Here is an 18,663-nt window from a genome sequence, read left to right on the forward strand (position 1 = left end):
AGACCCCAACGAGTTTGCCTCCACCACCACCGACGTCAGCCGATTCCACTCACCCACCACCCTCTGAGTGAAAAACTTACCCCTGACATCTCCAATTATTTGCACAAACATTCCAGATCTATTCTGTAGTCCATTCCTGCAATTTGCATTGATCTAGCGCCATTAATGCAGTAAAACACCCCAGGGCCTGTCACAGCAGGAGTGTTATAAAACAAAAGTTTGACACCAAGGCACATTACGAGATATGGTGACCAATCAAAGAGGTAGGTTTTCAAAAGCACCTTAGAGGAAGACAGAGAGAGAGACACAGAGAGGTTTAGGGAGGTAATTACGGAGCTTGGAGGCAAGGTGAGAGATTACAAAAGCAGGGAAATCATCTTGGAGTTGTATAGAACTTTGAGGCCATGGCTAGAGCACTGTGTACAGTTCTGGTCGCCACATTATTGGAAGGATTGCACTGGAGGGGGTGCAGAGGAGATTCACCAGGATGCTGCCTGGGGTGGAACATTTAAGTTACGAAGAGAGGTTGGATAGGCTTGAGTTGTTTTTGTTGGAGCCGAAAAGACTGAGGGGTGACCTGATCGAGGTGTTCAAGATTATGAGAGACATGGACAGAGTGGATAAGGAGCAGCTGTTCCCCTTAGAAACATAGAAAAACTACAACACAAAACAGGCCCTTCAGCCCCACAAGTTGTGCCGAACATATCCCTACCTTTTAGGCCTACCTATAACCCTCCATCCTATTATGCTCCATGTACTCATCCAGGACTCTCTTAAAAGACCCTATTGAGTTTGCCTCCACCACCGCTGACGGCAGCCGATTCCACTCGCCCACCACCTTCTGTGTGAAAAACTTCCCCCTAACATCTCCCCTGTACCTACCCCCCAGCACCTTAAACCTGTGTCCTCTCATAGCAGCCATTTCAACCCTGGGAAAAAGCCTCAGAGTCCACCCGATCTATGCCTCTCGACATCTTGTATATCTCTATTAGGTCTCCTCTCATCCTACGTCTCTCCAAGGAGAAAAGACCGAGCTCCCTCAGCCTATCCTCATAAGGCTTGTCACTCAATCCAGGCAACATCCTTGTAAATCTCCTCTGCACCCTTTCAATCTTTTCCACATCCTTCCTGTAATGAGGCGACCAGAACTGAGCACAGTACTCCAAGTGGGGTCTGACGAGGGTCTTATATAGCTGCATCATTATCCCCGGACTCCTAAACTCAATCCCTCAATTGATAAAGGCCAGCACACCATACGCCTTCTTAACCACCTCCTCCACCTGCGGGGCCGATTTTAGAGTCCGATGGACCCGGACCTCAAGGTCCTTCTGATCCTCTACCGTACTAAGAGTCTTTCCCTTTATATTGTACTCCTTCATCCCATTTGACCTGCCAAAATGGACCACTACACATTTATCTGAGTTGAAGTCCATCTGCCACTTCTCCGCCCAGTCTTGCATCCTATCTATGTCCCTCTGTAACTTAGTTGAAGGGTCAGTCACTAGGGGACATAGGTTCAAGGTGAGGGGCAGGAGGTTTAGGGGCGATGTGAGGAAAAACTCTTTTACCCAGAGGGTGGTGGAAGTGGGTTTCCTCACATCCTTTAAAAAGAATCTGGATGAGCACTGGCACATCATAACATTCAGGGCTATGGGCCAAGTGCTGGCAGATGGGATTAGGTGGGAGTTCAGGTGTTGCTAATGTGTCAATGTGGACTCAATGGGTCAATGGGCCTCTTCTGCACTGTATGATTCCATAATTCTAAGGCGGTTGAAGACACAGCCATCAATGGTAAAGAAAATGGAGAACTTTTCTTTCATGTCATTAGTATACCTTTCTGAGGGGAATTAAGAGTGGAACTCGATTGGGCCAAAGCTACAGTGTATTGAATCGTTCAGTCTGTTGTTCCAGTTACTAATTCAGAGCTTTTTCAGTAGCCCGAGAGACTTGCACATTTTTTAATAATTATTTACTCCATTCATAAAGTTACAAAGCCAGTGCTCAGAATGGACTGGGCAAACCCGAATCCATTCCTTGCTTGCTCCAAAAACCAAATTCAAAGTCCAATTGAATCCAATTCATTGGGCGGCACGGTGGCACTATGGTTAGCACTGCTGCCTCGCAGCATCAGGGACCTGGATTCGATTTCAGCCTTGGGCAATTGTCTGTGTGGAGTTTGCACTTGCTCCCTGTGTCTGCGTCGGTTTCCTCTGGGTGCTCTGGTTTCCTCCCACAGTCCCAAGTGTGGGTTAGGTGGATTGGCCATGCTAATTTGCCCCTTAGTATCAGGAGGTCTAGCAGGGTAAATATGTGGGATTATAGGGTCTGAGTGGGATTGTTGTTGGTGTAGGTGTGATGGGCCAAATGGCCTCCTTCTGCACCATAGGGATGCTATGATTCCCCACCAGAGAGATAAACAAGATCCAAGCTGACACAATGAGGTGTTGCCACCCCCATCTTGGGCTTGATCTTAGCCAAAAGGCCGAGAGACTTGCACATCCTGTGACTGGATCCAGCCTTGTTTCAAGGTTTCACGGATTTACTGCCTCGGAGAAATGTTGCCTGATTCTCTTTGTGTCTCTTTCCAATCCAGGTTGCCGTACACTGGGTATTTCGGAGGAGTTGTGGCATTTACGAAAGAGCAGTACTTGAAAATAAACGGTTTCTCCAACAACTATTGGGGCTGGGGGACTGAAGATGATGACACGTACAAGAGGTAAAATAAAACAGATCTTCGAGGTTTACAGCATGGAAACAGGCCCTTCAGCCCAACTTGTCCATGGCACTAGGCTAGTCCCAATTGCCCACATTTGGCCCATATCCCTCCATTCCCATCTTACCCACGTAACTGTCTAAATGATTTTTAAAAGACAAAATTGTACCCGCCTCTACTATTGCCTCTGGCAGCTCATTCCAGACACTCACTACCCTTTGAGTGAAAAACTGGCCCCTCTGGACCGTTTTGTATCTCTCCCCTCTCATCTTAAACCTCTGCCCTCTAGTTTTAGACTCCCCTACCTTTGGGAAAAGATGTTGACTATCTAGCTGATCTATGCCCCTCATTATTTTATAGCTCTCTATAAAATCACACCTAAGCCTCCTACGCTCCAGGGAAAAAAGTCCCAGTCTATCCAGCCTCTCCTTATAACTCAAACCATCAAGCCCTGATAGCAGATGTCTTTTTTAAAAAAAGGCATAATCAGCAGTGAGGCGTCTTGGGACGTGTGGTCGCTGACTCTACATAGTCAACATGTTTTCCCAAAGGTAAAAGAGGCTCGATAGACTGGGACTTTTTTCCCTGGAGTGTAGGAGACTTGGGGGTGATCTTGTAGAGGTCTATAAAATAATGAGGGGCATAGATCAGCTAGATAGTCACCTTTTTTAACATTTGCTGCTCTCGTAGAGTTTAGGGAAGTGTCATTAATCCTACATAATGGTTCAGTTGGTAGTGCACTCTCACCTCCGGAGTCTGAATATCTGGGCCTGAAGCTCCAGATTCAAGTCCCACTTCAGGACTTGATGGCCATGGAACAGCATTCATAATGTGGCCAAACGGATTGAGTATCTGGCTGGAAACCCTTCCAATACGCTTGATTGGAGCTCGTAAGAGTGGGAGAGTTTCCTGGCCAGTCACACTGCAGAAGGCAATGGTAAGCCACAGCAGTACTTTACCGAACGTAATGGACCAATCCAATGGAAGTTCATGTTGCCAATGCCCTCTTGGGGTACGGTACCTGCAGGAGGAGGAATCAGGAGTGTGTATGGTTGCTGAACCTCCTGCGAGGTAGTCTTCAGGTCTGAGTAACGTCGGGTGATATTCTCCGGCCTCCCAGCCGCGTGTTCCCCAGGTGGTGGAAGGGCTAGTGGCAGGATTCTCTGGTTATGCCGTTGTTAGAGTTTTAACAACACCAGGTTAAAACTCTTACTGTGTTTACCCCAGTCCAGTGCCGGCATCTCCACATCGTGCTGTTGTTAACAGGATTCCCCATTGATGCCCCCCATGCCCCCCCCCCCCCCCCCCCCCACGCTGCCGTGAAACCCGCGGGCAGGGATGAGTTGCTGGCGGGATCAGAGAATCCTGCTGGCAGTAACAGCCGGAGAACTCCAGCTCATATTTGCCTATTTTTATATTTTAGACTTCAGACGGATGAAACCCAATTGCAACAGCTTTGTATTTCACAACATTTTTAACATTGGCTGCTCTTGTAAGAGTTTGGGGAAGTGTCATTAACCCTATGTGATGGTTCAGTTGGTAGCTTTCCCTCACCTCTTCAGTCCGAATGTCTTGGATAAATACTCCACTCCAGGGCCTGTCTGCCAATCAAATTGCCCTAAAAGATCCTGTGGCATTATTTTGAAAAAAGCAGGGTTTCTCTCCCCAGTATCCCAGCCAACATTTATCCTTCAACTGACCTCAGCAAAGTCCGGTTAGCTGGCCCTGATCTCTGTGTTGTTTGTGGGAGCTTGCTGTACACAAATTAGCTGCAGGTTTCCTGCATTACACCTCGAGAAGTATTTCATTGGTTGTAAAGTGCTTTGGGACATTCTGAGGCCATCGAAATGCTATAGAAATGGGAGTCTTGTCTTTCCTTCTTACTTGGCATTTAGAGCACACCCTCAGGCAGAAGACATCAGTCAGCTCTCAAAGTAAGCCATTGTTGTTTGTGTTTTCCCCGGAGACCTGTCACACACAGGTGTGTAGGAACACAGCATGAGTGGTTAGGTAACCCGGTGACAAATCCAGGGACACAAGTTCAAATCTGCCCACAGCATCTGGGGAATTTAAATAGAGTGAATAAATAAATAATCTGGAGTAACAAAAAGATCGGTGATGGAAACCACCGCGTTGTGTTTAAAAAAAAAACCCATCTGGTTCACTAATGTACTTTAGGGAAGGAAACGAAATTTACCATTCTTGTCTGATCTGGTCTACACGTGACTCTAGGTCAACAGCAATGCCTCGCAATTGCCCTCTGAAATGACCTTGCAAGATACTCGATTAGGGATGGGCATTCATTGCTGGCCTTGCCAACAATGCGCACATCCTGCCATTGAATGAGAAAAGATACAATCATTGAATTCAGAGTTTCTACTTGAAAGCACACCTTTAGACCCTGCGAGTGTCCAAACCAGACAACCTTTGGACTAAAAGGTTAAATCCCAGTTCTCATTCATCATGCTATGCTGGTACTAACACATCAAAGCGTTTGAGTTCCCCGAAGATCTGTCAACCCTTGAGGTGGCACAGACATGATGAGCTGAATGTCCGCCTCCTTTTCCTGTAGAATTCATACGAACTTAGGAGTAGGCCATTCAGCCCTTCGAGCTTGCCCTGCCTTTCGATAAGATCATGGCTGATTCAGTTGTGTCTCAGTTCCACTTTCTTATCCACCCTTCATCCCATCACCCTTGATTTCCTCCCATCAAAAATCTAAATAACTCTTGGAATCACTTCAATGAACTTGTCCTCCACTGTTTTCTAAGGAAGAGAATTCCACAGACCCTTTGAAAGAAACAAATTCTCCTCATCTCCAACTTAAATGGTAGACCTCTTATTCTCAAACGCTGTCCCCTGCCTCTCGGGTGGCAATGGCAGCACAGGAGAGATTGGGTAAACTGGGCTTGTTCTCCCTGGAAAGATGGAGAATGAGGGCAGACCTAATAGAGGTGTACAAAATTATGAAGGGTATAGATAGGGTATGAAGGGAACAGTGGGCAGCTTTTTCCCAGGTCGGAGGTGACGATCACGAGGGGTCACGGGCTCAAGGTGAGAGGGACGAGGTATAACTCAGATATCAGAGGGACGTTTTTTACACAGAGAGTGGTGGGGGCCTGGAATGCGCTGCCAAGTAGGGTGGTGGAGGCAGACACGCTGGCATCATTTAAGACTTACCTGGATAGTCACATGAGCAGTCTGGGAATGGAGGGATACAAACGAATGGTCTAGTTGGACCAATGAGCGGCACAGGCTTGGAGGGCCGAAGGGCCTGTTTCCTGTGCTGTGTGGAGTCTGCACAATCTCCCCGTGTCTGCGTGGGGTTCCTCCGGATGCTCCGGTTTCCTCCCACAGTCCGAAAGACGTGCTGGTTAGGTGAATTGGCCATGCTAAATTCTCCCTCTCTGTACCCGAACAGGTGCCAGAGTGTGGTGACTAGGGGATTTTCACAGTAATTTCAATGCAGTATTAATGTAAGCCTACTTGTGACCCTAATAAATAAACTTTAGTCTCTCCCACAATGGAAGCATCGTCCTGGTAACCACCCTATCAAAACCCATCAGGATCTTACGAGCTTCATTAACAATACCTCTTAGTCTTCTGAACTCCAGTGGGTATAGACAGAATCTCTCTCCATTAGACAAGCCCCTCATTCCAGCAGTCATTGAGTGAACCTTCTCTGAACTGCTCTGACTGTTGGATTTTACGTAAGAAATTGGAGCAAGAGTAGGCTGTTGACCCCCTTGAGCCTGCTCCACCATTCAACATCAGTTAGATTCAACAAGATCTAGCTCAACTCCACTTTCCCGCATTATCCCCAGATTCCTCAATTCCCTTGGTACACAAACATCTATCGATGTCAGCCTTGACTGTACTCAAAGAACAAAGAAAATTACAGCACAGGAACAGGCCCTTCGGCCCTCCAAGCCTGCACCGACCAAGCTGCCCAACTGAACTAAAACCCCCTTCCCCTCTGGGGACCATATCCCTCTATTCCCATCCTATTCATGTATTTGTTCAGACGTCCCTTAAAAGTCACTATCGTATCTGCTTCCACTACCTCCCCCGGCAGCGAGTTCCAGGCACCCATCACCCTCTGTGTAAAAAAAAATTTGCCCCGTACATCTCCTTTAAATCTTGACCCTCGCACCTTAAACCTGTGCCCCCGAATAATTGACTCTTCCATGCTGGGAAAAAGTTTCTGACTATCCACTCTGTCCATGCCCCTCATAATCTTGTAGACTTCTATCAGGTCGCCCCCTCAACCTCCGTCATTCCAGTGAGAACAAACCAAGTTTCTCCAACCTCTCCTCCTAGCTAATGCCCTCCCTACCAGGCAACATCCTGGTAAATCTTTTCTGTACTCTCTCCAAAGCCTCCACATCCTTCTGGTAGTGTGGTGACCATAATTAAACACTATATTCCAAGTGCAGCCTAACTAAGGTTCTATAAAGTTGCAACATAACTTGCCAATTTTTAAACACAATCCCCCGGCCGATGAAGGCAAGCATGCCGTATGCCTTCTTGACTACCTTCTGCACCTGGTTGCCACTTTCAGTGACCTATGTACCTATACACCCAGATCCCTCTGCATATCAATACTCTTAAGGGCTCTGCTATATGCTGTACTCATTGACTGAAGCTCCGCGGAGCAGATATTCCAAAGCCTCACAACCTTCTGAATGAACAATTTCTCCTCATCTCAATCCAAAGTAGCTGACCAGCGACCCCCAAGCTCCCATCTCCCCTTGCTTATTGTCCATCCTGGGTCAAGAGCAGGTTTTGGGATTTCCCTGGCTTCCTGGGTAACCAACCAGCAGTACAATCTCATCCCAGTCTCCAAGGAGTAGAATAACTCCTCAGAATTAGCATTAATTTAACAAAGTCACTCCAAGGTAGTGAGTGCGATAAGCTGACAGGCACACTGCTTCAATGAGGCTAAACTGAAGGTGTATTATTTGGACAAGATAAACAAAGCTTTTCTGTAAAATTGACATCCTCAGTGGATCTCCGAAGCAGACTTCGGCAAAATGGAAAACACTTAGTAAAAAAAATTCAATTTGGAACCTGTGGCAGTGACATTTAAACTTCTGCTCAAACAGTGTTCTACACTCCTGACTTTTGAGAGTTGCTGCCTCGATGTTGTTGCTGCATTGTTTCTCAGGCTATTTATAGCATATCATTTGATGTTTTGGTGTACCTTATCATTACAGCAATAAGCTGTGTACTTGTATCAGCTGAGACTGCCACGTGTGCCAGTGAGGTAAATGGGCAGACACAGCTGGCTTCTCATGGTGTTGGTGGGGCCTGGGAAAGGTTTTTAAAGAGTATAAAATGTGCCAACATGTGAGGGTTTACCCCTCATTTAAAGGCCCAAGCAGGCTGTCACCTCCCTGAAAACTTCCAACGATCACAGACAGCCCCAACGCTTCAGAGGTGTTTAGTCTGCCCACAAATCCCTCAGCACCCCACACCCTTATCCCCCCACCTCCCCCGCCCGGACCCCCTCCCCCCTTCCGGCCCCCCCTCCCCCCACCTTCTCTCCCCCCACGGCCCCCCCTCCCCCTCCATGAGATGTGGGCGTCGCTGACGAGGCCAGCATTTGTTGCCCAATCCTAATTTCCCTTGAACTGCGTGCCTTCCTAAGCCATCTCTGAAAGCAGCTGAGAGTCAACTACTTAACTGTGGGCAGCCCGAGTAAGGATGGCAGATTTCCTTCCCTAAAGGACATTAGTGACCCAGGTGGGGCTTTTCTGACAAGCGATGATAGTTTCCTGGTCACCATTTCCGAGAATAGCTTTCTATTTCCAGGTTTTTAATTGAATTTAAATTCCACCAGCTGCTGCTGCTGTTATGGAGAAAGCTTTGCTAAACAGGAAATGCTTAGTCATTTTGAGAAAATAAACCAGGCCTGGGTTGGGGGTTGGAAAATGTTGCATTTGAAGAAAGTCCCATGAAGTTCTACATCTTGAGGGGAAAGGAATAAAAATCCCCATGATAACTGGACACCCCCATCCTGCAACCTGATGGTTCAGCCATCTGGAAAAGTTCTTCACACCTGACCCAGAATTTCTCCCCATCAACCCCGAGTCTCCCCCACCTCGTTTCTCGAAAGGAACATCTTGCAATACAGCTGCCTACTCAATGATCAATCTTCCTGATGGTTGCTGCTGACTTTGAGGTCATTTCATATTCAATGAGATAATTCATTTTCGATAAGAAACAAGATAACCTCTGGAGTTGTTAGTTGATGGAATCATTCCCAGTCTGATTTTGAACAGTCAGTCTTTTCCCCTTCTCTCACCTGCTCCCATAATGTTTTTTTCCCTCTTTAGTCTCACAGGGGAGGCAATGGGCTCATGGTATTATCGCTAGACTATTAATCCAGAAACTCAGTTAATGCTCTGGGGACCCACCACAGCAGATGGTGGAATTTGAATTCAATTAAAAGAAATCTGGAATTAGGAGTCTACTGATGACCATGAAACCATTGTTGATTATCAGAAAAACCCATCTGGTTCACTAATGTCCTTTAGAGAAGGAAATGCTGTCTTTACCTGGTTTGGCCTACACGTGACTCCAGAGCCACAGCACTGTGGTTGACTCTCAACTGCCCTCTAAAATGGCCGAGCACGCCATTCAGTTCAAGCGCAACTAGGGATGGGTGCGCTTCACGTCCGTGGTCGGGAAGTTGTTGGAGAGGATTCTTAGAGACAGGATGTATGCGCATTTAGAACGGAACAATCTCATTACTGACAGATAGCATAGTAAGAGGGAGGTCATGCCTTACAAATTTGGTGGAGTTTTTTGAGGAAGTAGAACATAGAACATAGAACAGTACAGCACAGAACAGGCCCTTCGGCCCACGATGTTGTGCCGAGCTTTATCTGAAACCAAGATCAAGCTATCCCACTCCCTATCATCCTGGTGTGCTCCATGTGCCTGTCCAATAACCGCTTAAATGTTTCTAAAGTGTCTGACTCCACTATCACTGCAGGCAGTCCATTCCACACCCCAACCACTCTCTGCGTAAAGAACCTACCTCTGATATCCGTCCTGTATCTCCCACCACGAACCCTATAGTTATGCCCCCTTGTAATAGCTCCATCCACCCGAGGAAATAGTCTTTGAACGTTCACTCTATCTATCCCCTTCATCATTTTATACACCTCTATTAAGTCTCCCCTCAGCCTCCTCCGCTCCAGAGAGAACAGCCCTAGCTCCCTCAACCTTTCCTCATATGACCTACCCTCCAAACCAGGCAGCATCCTGGTAAATCTCCTCTGCACTCTTTCCAGCGCTTCCACATCCTTCTTATAGTGAGGTGACCAGAACTGCACACAATATTCCAAATGTGGTCTCACCAAGGTCCTGTACAGTTGCAGCATAACCCCACGGCTCTTAAACTCCAACCCCCTGTTAATAAAAGCTAACACACTATAGGCCTTCTTCACAGCTCTATCCACTTGACTGGCAACCTTTAGAGATCTGTGGATATGGACCCCAAGATCTCTCTGTTCCTCCACAGTCTTCAGAACCCTACCTTTGACCCTGTAATCCACATTTAAATTTGTCCTACCAAAATGAATCACCTCACATTTATCAGGGTTAAACTCCATTTGCCATTTTTCAGCCCAGCTTTGCATCCTATCTATGTCTCTTTGCAGCCTACAACAGCCCTCCACCTCATCCACTACTCCACCAATCTTGGTGTCATCAGCAAATTTACTGATCCACCCTTCAGCCCCCTCCTCTAAGTCATTAATAAAAATCACAAAGAGCAGAGGACCAAGCACTGATCCCTGCGGCACACCGCTAGCAACCTGCCTCCAATCCGAAAATTTTCCATCGACCACCACCCTCTGTCTTCGGTCAGACAGCCAGTTACCTATCCAAGCGGCCAACTTTCCCTCTATCCCACACCTCCTCACTTTCATCATAAGCCGACCATGGGGGACCTTATCAAACGCCTTACTAAAATCCATGTATATGACATCAACTGCCCTACCTTCATCAACACACTTAGTTACCTCCTCAAAAAATTCTATCAAATTTGTGAGGCACGACTTGCCCTTCACGAATCCGTGCTGACTATCTCGGATTAATCCGCATCTTTCTAAATGGTCGTAAATCCCATCCCTAAGGACCCTTTCCATCAATTTACCAACCACCGAAGTAAGACTAACCGGTCTATAATTACCAGGGTCATTTCTATTCCCTTTCTTAAACAGAGGAACAACATTCGCCATTCTCCAGTCCTCTGGCACCATCCCCGTGGACAGCGAGGACCCAAAGATCAACGCCAAAGGCTCTGCAATCTCATCCCTTGCCTCCCACAGAATCCTAGGATACATTTCATCAGGCCCAGGGGACTTATCGACCTTCAGTTTATTCAAAACTGCCAAGACATCCTCCCTCCGAACATCTATTTCCTCCAGCCTATTAGCCTGTAACACCTTCTCTTCCTCAAAAACATGGCCCCTCTCCTTGGTGAACACTGAAGAAAAGTATTCATTCATCACCTCGCCTATCTCTACTGACTCCATACACAAGTTCCCACTACTGTCCTTGACCGGCCCTAACCTCACCCTGGTCATTCTTTTATTCCTCACATAAGAGTAAAAAGCCTTGGGGTTTTCCTTGATCCGACCCGCCAAGGACTTCTCATGTCCCCTCCTAGCTCTCCTAAGCCCCTTTTTCAGCTCATTCCTTGCTAACTTGTAACCCTCAATCGAGCCATCTGAACCTTGTTTCCTCATCCCTACATAAGCTTCCCTCTTCCTTTTCACAAGACATTCCACCTCTTTTGTGAACCATGGTTCCCTCACTCGGCCATTTCCTCCCTGCCTGACAGGAACATACGTATCAAGGACATCCAGTATTTGTTCCTTGAAAAAGTTCCACTAGGAAGTGACAAAAACGGTTGACGAAGGAAGGGCCATGGATGTCTATATGGATTTCAGTAAGGCATTTGACAAAATCCCTCATGGCAGGTTGGTTAAGAAGGTTAAGGCTCATGGGACACAAGGAGAGGTGGCTAGATGGGTAGAGAACTGGCTTGGCCACAGGAGACAGAGGGTAGCAGTCGAAGGGTCTTTTTCCGGCTGGAGGTCTGTGACCAGTGGTGTTCCGCAGGGCTCTGTACTGGGACCTCAGCTATTTGTGATATATATAAAAGATTTGGAAGAAGGTGTAACTGGTGTTATCAGCACGTTTGCGGATGACACAAAGATGGACTTGCGGATAGCGATGAACGTTGTCGGACAATACAGCAGGATATAGATAGGCTGGAAAATTGGGCGGAGAAATGGCAGATGGAATTTAATCCAGACAAATGCGAAGTGATGCATTTTGGAAGAACTAATGTAGGGAGGAGTTATACAATAAATGGCAGAGCCATCAAGAGTGTAGAAACACAGAGGGACCTAGGTGTGCAAGTCCACAAATCCTTGAAGGTGGCAGCACAGGTGGAGAAGGTGGTGAAGAAGGCATATGGTATGCTTGCCTTTATAGGACGGGGTATAGAGTATAAAAGCTGGAGTCTGATTTTGCAGCTGTATAGAACGCTGATTAGGCCATATTTGGAGTACTGCGTCCAGTTCTGGTCACCGCACTACCAGAAGGACGTGGAGGCTTTAGAGAGAGTGCAGAGAAGGTTTACCAGGATGTTGCCTGGTATGGAGGGTCTTAGCTATGAGGAGAGATTGGGTAAACTGGGCTTGTTCTCCCTGGAAAGACGGAGAATGAGGGGAGACCTAATAGAGGTGTACAAAATTATGAAGGGTATAGATAGGGTGAACAGTGGGAAGCTTTTTCCCAGGTCGGAGGTGACGATCACGAGGGATCACGGGCTCAAGGTGAGAGGGGGGAGGTATAACTCAGATATCAGAGGGACGTTTTTTACACAGAGGGTGGTGGGGGCCTGGAATGCACTGCCAAGTAGGGTGGTGGAGGCAGGCACGCTGACATCGTTTAAGATGGATAGTCACATGAGCAGTCTGGGAATGGAGGGATACAAACGAATGGTCTAGTTGGACCAATGAGCGGCACAGGCTTGGAGGGCCGAAGGGCCTGTTTCCTGTGCTGTACTGTTCCTTGGGTAATAAATGCTGGCCAGCCAGCGACGCCCATGTCCCTGGGATGAATTTTTTAAAAACTCACTACCTTCCTCTTGCACTCTCGCTCTCTCTTGCTTTCCCCGTTCTCCCCTCGGCCACTCTGCCCTCCTTTTCAAGACTCATAGTAAATCCTGCATTTTTTGCCAAGCTTCTGGCCACTCTTTCCAATATCTCCTTCTTTGTCTCCACATTTTATACCTGTTTACATCTAAGTTGAGCAGCTTGGGATATCTCTCTGCAGCAAAAGTATAAAATACAAGTTGTTGCTAATTTTAAAAATTCTTTCATGGGATGTGAGCGTTGCTGGCTCGGCCAACATTTATTGCCCATCCCTAAATTGCCTTTGAGAAGGTGGTGGTGAGCTGCTTTCTTGAACCGCTGCAGTCCGTGTGGTGTAGGGACACAGGGAGTCCCAGGGTTTTCACCTTCTGAGCGAAGGAATGGCAATATACGGCAGGATGGCTTGGAGTGGAACTTGCAGTGGCGGTGTTCCCATTTGTCTGCTCCCCTTGTCTTTCTGGGGAGTGAAGATTGTGGGTTTGGAAGGTGCTACCACTGAAGGAGCCTTGGTGAGTGGCTGCAGTGCATCTTGTAAATGGTACATACTGCTGCCACTGTGCGTAAGTGAATGTTTAGGTGGTAAACAGGCTGCTGACCAAGTGGGCTATTTTATCCTGGATGGTGTCGAGCTTCTCTAGCGTTGTTGGGGCTTCACTCTTCTAAGCAAGTGGAGAGTATTCCATCACACTCTTGACTTGTGCCTTGTAGATGGTGGACAGACTTTGGGGAGTCGGGGGTTAGTTCTAGCCACAGAATTCCCAGCGTCTGACCTAAGCTGTCACAACCTAACTATTAATAAGCACAGGACTGCATATATTTTCGAGGTCTACACACAGGAAAAGGTCCTTCAGCCCATCACATCTCTGCCAGTCAAAGATAAAACTCCAACTATTCTAATCCCATTTTGACATAAAAGTTTTATTAATCCAACCCCTTTATCCTCTTCCTCCAATCTCCTCCAGCCCCCAGTTAATGGTGTTATAGAAATGCAACGTGTTGTTGGTTATATTAAGACGAGGCTTTAAATCAGGTTGAGCAGATTCTTGCATTGAGTAAGTGCTTTGTTCCATTATCCTGCAGGGTAACAATGAGTGGGATGTCTGTTGAACGACCTGATCGCAACATTGGAAGAACCAAAATGATACGGCACCAAAGAGACAAAGGAAATGAAGTCAACGAGAAAAAGTGAGTCAAAAATTGTTTTTTTTTATTCATTCGTGGGACATGGTAGGTCCATTTAAAAGTCTGACGGCAGCGGGGAAGAAACTGTTGTTGAGTTGGTTGATATGTGACCTCAGACTTTTGTACCTTTTTCCTGACGGGAAAAGGTGGAAGAGAGAGTGTCCGGGGTGCGTGGGGTCCTTAATTATGCTGGCTACTTTGCCAAGGCAGCGGGGAAGTGTAGACTCAATGGATGAGAGGCTGGTTTGCGTGATGGATTGGGCTACATTCATGACCCTTTGTAGTTTCTTGCGGTCTTGGGCAGAGCAGGAGCCCATACCAAGCTGTGATACAACCAGAAAGAATGCTTTCTATGGTGCATCTGTAAACGTTGGTGAGAGTCGTTCTGCCCAAAGATTGACAAATCAATGTGGTTAAGGATAATAGGGGATTTTGAAGGAAAAGGGTGTTAATTAGATATCAATTATGTTTAATTGCATACAAAAGGGGGGCATCAATTGGGAGTTTTACTTGAACACATAAAAAGACAAAACTCCCGTTTGGGCTAAGCATGGTGTCTTCGGGTAAGCGTTCTCCAAGGCGGCCTTCACGACACATGACAGCGCAGAATCGCTGAGCAGAAACTGATAGCCAAGTTCCGCACACATGAGGACGGCCTCAACCGGGATCTTGGGTTTATGTCATCCTATCAGTAACCCCCACAGCTTGCCTCCTGGACTTGCAGAATCTCACTGGCTGTCCTGTCTGAAGACAATACACATCTCTTTAACCTGTGCTTAATGCTCCCTCCACTCACATTGTCTGTATCTTTAAGACCTGGTTGGCTGTCGATATTCGCATTCTAATCAGTATTCTGTAACTTGATTTTGTGCCCTATTTGAGAGCAGATTTCCACTCCATCTGACGAAGGAGCAGCGCTCCGAAAGCTAATGGTATTTGCTACCAAATAAACCTGTTGGACTTTAACCTGGTGTTGTTAAAACTCTTACTGTGTTTACCCCAGTCCAACGCTGGCATCTCCACATCATAAGTGTGGTGGCACAGTGGTCAGCACTGCTGCTTCACAGCACCAGGGACCTGGGTTTGATTCCTGGCTTGGGTCACTGTCTGTGTGGAGTTTGCACGTTCTCCCCATGTCTGCGTGGGTTTCCTCCGGGTGCTCCGGTTTCCTCCCACAGTCCAAAAATGTGCGGGTTAGGTTGATTGGCCACGCTAAATTGACCCTAGTGTCAGGGGGATTAGTAGGGTAAATATGTGGAGTTAGAGAGAATAGGGCCTGGGTGGGATTGTTGTCGATGCAGGCTCAATGGGCCGAATGGCCTTCTTCTGCACTGTAGGGATTCTTTGTTAAAATGCCTTGTAAATGTGAAGATCCCAGAGGCTTGAGTTCAGATCTCTCTGCTGTAAAATTAAGATCAATATATCTGGTAATTTGTGGGCTTGTACCAGATAAAAAGAGTCACTTACTGAAACTACGGCTGGTTGAGTTAGGAGGCATACGCTTGTAATGTTTCACTCAGTAAATAAATATAAGACGGAATAAAAATGAGCGACAATTCTGACCTTCAACGAACTGATTTTCTGCAGTGAATAGAAAAAGAGATTCTGATAAAGTATGATTTGAAAGTGGAAGTTAAATTCACCGTTTATTCATGGATGAGCCAGTCTAAAAATGAGTAACTTTCATATCAGCGTCTTAAATCCTGTCCTTTCTGTCTTTCCAGTTATGCTATTTATAATCGGATGAAGTTTACACGGAAGCAGGATGGATATATATCTCTGAAATATTCACTCATCAAGATAGAAAAAAGTCAACTTTACACAAAAGTAACGGTCGATATCGGAAAACCTCCATCATAAAGAATTGGGAATGTGCCTTTCCTATCTCCGAGTGGAGTGGAATTAACCAAAGAAATGTGTGCAGCTGCTGCTTCGGACTACCACTCACACATTTAAACAAGAAACAAGGTCATAGAGTTCTGTGACTGAAGTCTCCTCACCTTGAAGAGAACAGTCTTTCTGTTCTGTCTCGTGTAGAGCCAAGGGAAGTGGGGGATGCTGTTGGTTGCTTCTCTCTGGTAGAGAAAGAGCTTCCAACCCTACTTGAATAGTGAGAAGGCTCATGGGTGCGTGAATGTGTGTGAGTACAAAGGAATGAAGTCTCATACACGCGCGCCAGGTCTCCGAATCGGAATGATCTCTCGCATTGTTTTGCCCACCTTCTCTTTTGGGTTTTTCTCTTTTTGGGCGTGAGGGGACTGATGAACTATTTGGCCGATTATAAATTGTTGAGCAAGACTTCCTGTGTTTGCAGTTTACAACTCCATTCTATATCGGGGTGAGCACCAACTTAAGTCTACCAGGGAAGGAAGAGAATTCTTTGTCCCTTCAGAGTCCACGTAAACTCTCAGGTACGCTGGTTACGTTTTTGTTTTAAACCAATTATTTTTTTTTCCCCTCCCTGAGCTCATTTTTGGCTTCCAAGCCAATGAATTCCATAGTTAGCCGGGAGCAGGTGTTGCCTCTCAAGCGGTTTGGACAGTTTCTTCACTTGTGAAGACCAGCCGCTCAAGACTGTCCATCGTGGGTTTGGCTGTTGTGACCAGCACGCTGGCGTTCCTGCCTCTGTTGCTCTGGGGGAGCTCTATCTCTCGGGAAGTGCTGACTCCCAACAAGAGTACAGTTCCACCGACACCTGATATCCTTCAGTACTTTCACCCAAGTGCCCATTTGCAACGTGTGAGACGCCAACCAGCGCCATTTGGTTGTGGCGCGTTATGGTTGACTCCGGCCTGGTCCTCATTCATTCACTCAAGTACGCAGACACACGGAATTTCCAATACAAAATCACTGGTCAGGAATCGGGAGTGGGAAACCCCGGTTGGATTTTCCTCGATTTGTGGGAACTATGCTTACGGCTGAGTGGAAAGAGCTCGACGCGGATCAGAGAGTCAATGTCAACCTGATTTAGTTTTTGGCCTCAGTCCCGCGCTGGGCAGTACCGGTCTCAGCTTTTAAACCGAGGACTGTTTTTATAGAGTGTGCTGCCTGACTTTTTATTCCATTTGTTTACAACACATTCTGTAAATGACGTCATCCGTACAATCATGTTGACTACTGACTGACGCACAACCTTAGTGTTGGGCTCTCCGTCTGTTCCACCGCGACGGTTGCCATGACTGTGACACAAAGGGTGGGGGCAATTAAAACCTTTTTAACCTTTCAACTAAATTCTCCACCAATCTCTTTACAGCAATACTGTCCCTCCAGTTGCAATCTGCGTTACCAACAAGGAAAATTCCATTCCTCCTTTGTTGCCTCTGTTAATTTTGGATTGTAATGTTCCATTTGGAAACCTTTTTTTAAAAAAAAAAGATAATAATTGTAAATGAACCAAAGATCCCGGTGCAAAATTGTTTAAATTAAAATGACTTCTAAAATGGAATATTAGTTCAATTGTGTACCACACACAAACTGCTGGTTTTGGAGTGATTACATAATGAATGATACTGGGTTGTGAAAAGCATCTTTTATCTTTTTTAATTGGATTTGGTGTGAGGATTTATCCAATGTTATTGTTGAAATTCAGCCTCCCTCGACGGTGGCACAGTGGGTTAGCACTGCTGCCTCACAGCGCCAGGGAGCCGGGTTCGATTCCCGGCTTGGGTCACTGTCTGTGTGGAGTCTGCACGTTCTCCCCGTGTCTGCGTGGGTTTCCTCCGGGTGCTCCGGTTTCCTCCCACAGTCCGAAAGATGTGAGGCTTAGGTGGATTGACCGTGCTAAATTGCTCCTTCGTGTCGGGGGGGGGGACTAGCTAGGGTAAATGCATGGGGCTGTGGGGATAGGGCCTGGGTGGGGGTGTGGCTGGTGTAGACCCGATGGGCCAAATGGCCACCTCCTGCACTGTAGGATTCTATGACTCTATGACAAATTAGTTGCTGCCCCAGCAGACTCGCTCGCTGTCCCTACTGGAGTGATCAGTCATCCACTTCTCAAACAAGGTCAATTTATCCCTTTTCTCTCTTGGCTCTGGTCACACACGGCCTTCGCTGGTTGAAGCTGTGGGGAGCTGAGTTGTGTGGAACTGCAAGGTCCCAGGTCCCACTCTCACCCATTCCCCCACTCAGTCACATTGAAGGAAGCTTGATATCAGCCAGGATGGCAGTAGCAGGGGCACTGGGTTCCAGCTCCTGAGTGTAGTGTGATTTGGACAGGTGGAGTGTGTGGGCATCTGCATGGTAGATGCAGTGTAATGTGGATAAATGTGAGGTTATCCACTTTGGTAGCAATAATCGGAAGAAAGATTAATACTTGAATGGGTGTAAATTGAGAAAGACGGATACTCAACGAGACCTTGGAGTCCTTGTGCATCAGTCGCTGAACGTAAGCGCGCAGATACAGCAGGCAGTAAAGAAGGCAAATGGTATGTTGGCCTTCATAGCGAGAGGATTTGAGTATAGGGATAGGGATGTTTTGCTGCAATTGTACAGGGGGCTGGTGAGGCCACACCTGGAGCATTGTGTGCAGTTTTGGTGTCCTTATCTGAGGAAGGATGTCCTTGCTATAGAGGGAGTACAGCGAAGGTT

The 18,663-nt window shown here is 46.8% G+C and overlaps 1 protein-coding gene and 1 long non-coding RNA gene across 3 annotated transcripts in view; one reads left to right on the forward strand and one right to left on the reverse strand.

Annotated features, from left to right (window-relative positions):
- LOC144479659 (beta-1,4-galactosyltransferase 2-like) overlaps window positions 1-17,585 on the forward strand; it is a 56,824-nt gene extending 39,239 nt beyond the window's left edge. For both annotated transcript variants that reach the window (XM_078198657.1, XM_078198656.1), the window contains 3 exons: window positions 2,594-2,716; window positions 13,975-14,079; window positions 15,801-17,585. In XM_078198657.1, coding sequence (XP_078054783.1) covers window positions 2,594-2,716; window positions 13,975-14,079; window positions 15,801-15,936 — 364 coding nt within the window. In that variant the 3' untranslated portion in view covers window positions 15,937-17,585. The remainder of the gene's footprint in view (window positions 1-2,593; window positions 2,717-13,974; window positions 14,080-15,800) is intronic.
- Window positions 1-18,663, reverse strand: part of LOC144479665 (uncharacterized) — an 87,719-nt gene that overhangs the window by 63,067 nt on the left and 5,989 nt on the right. The window lies entirely within an intron of this gene.

This window comes from Mustelus asterias, chromosome 26 (genome assembly GCF_964213995.1).
Source record: "Mustelus asterias chromosome 26, sMusAst1.hap1.1, whole genome shotgun sequence".
NCBI classification, from domain to species: Eukaryota; Metazoa; Chordata; class Chondrichthyes; order Carcharhiniformes; family Triakidae; genus Mustelus; species Mustelus asterias.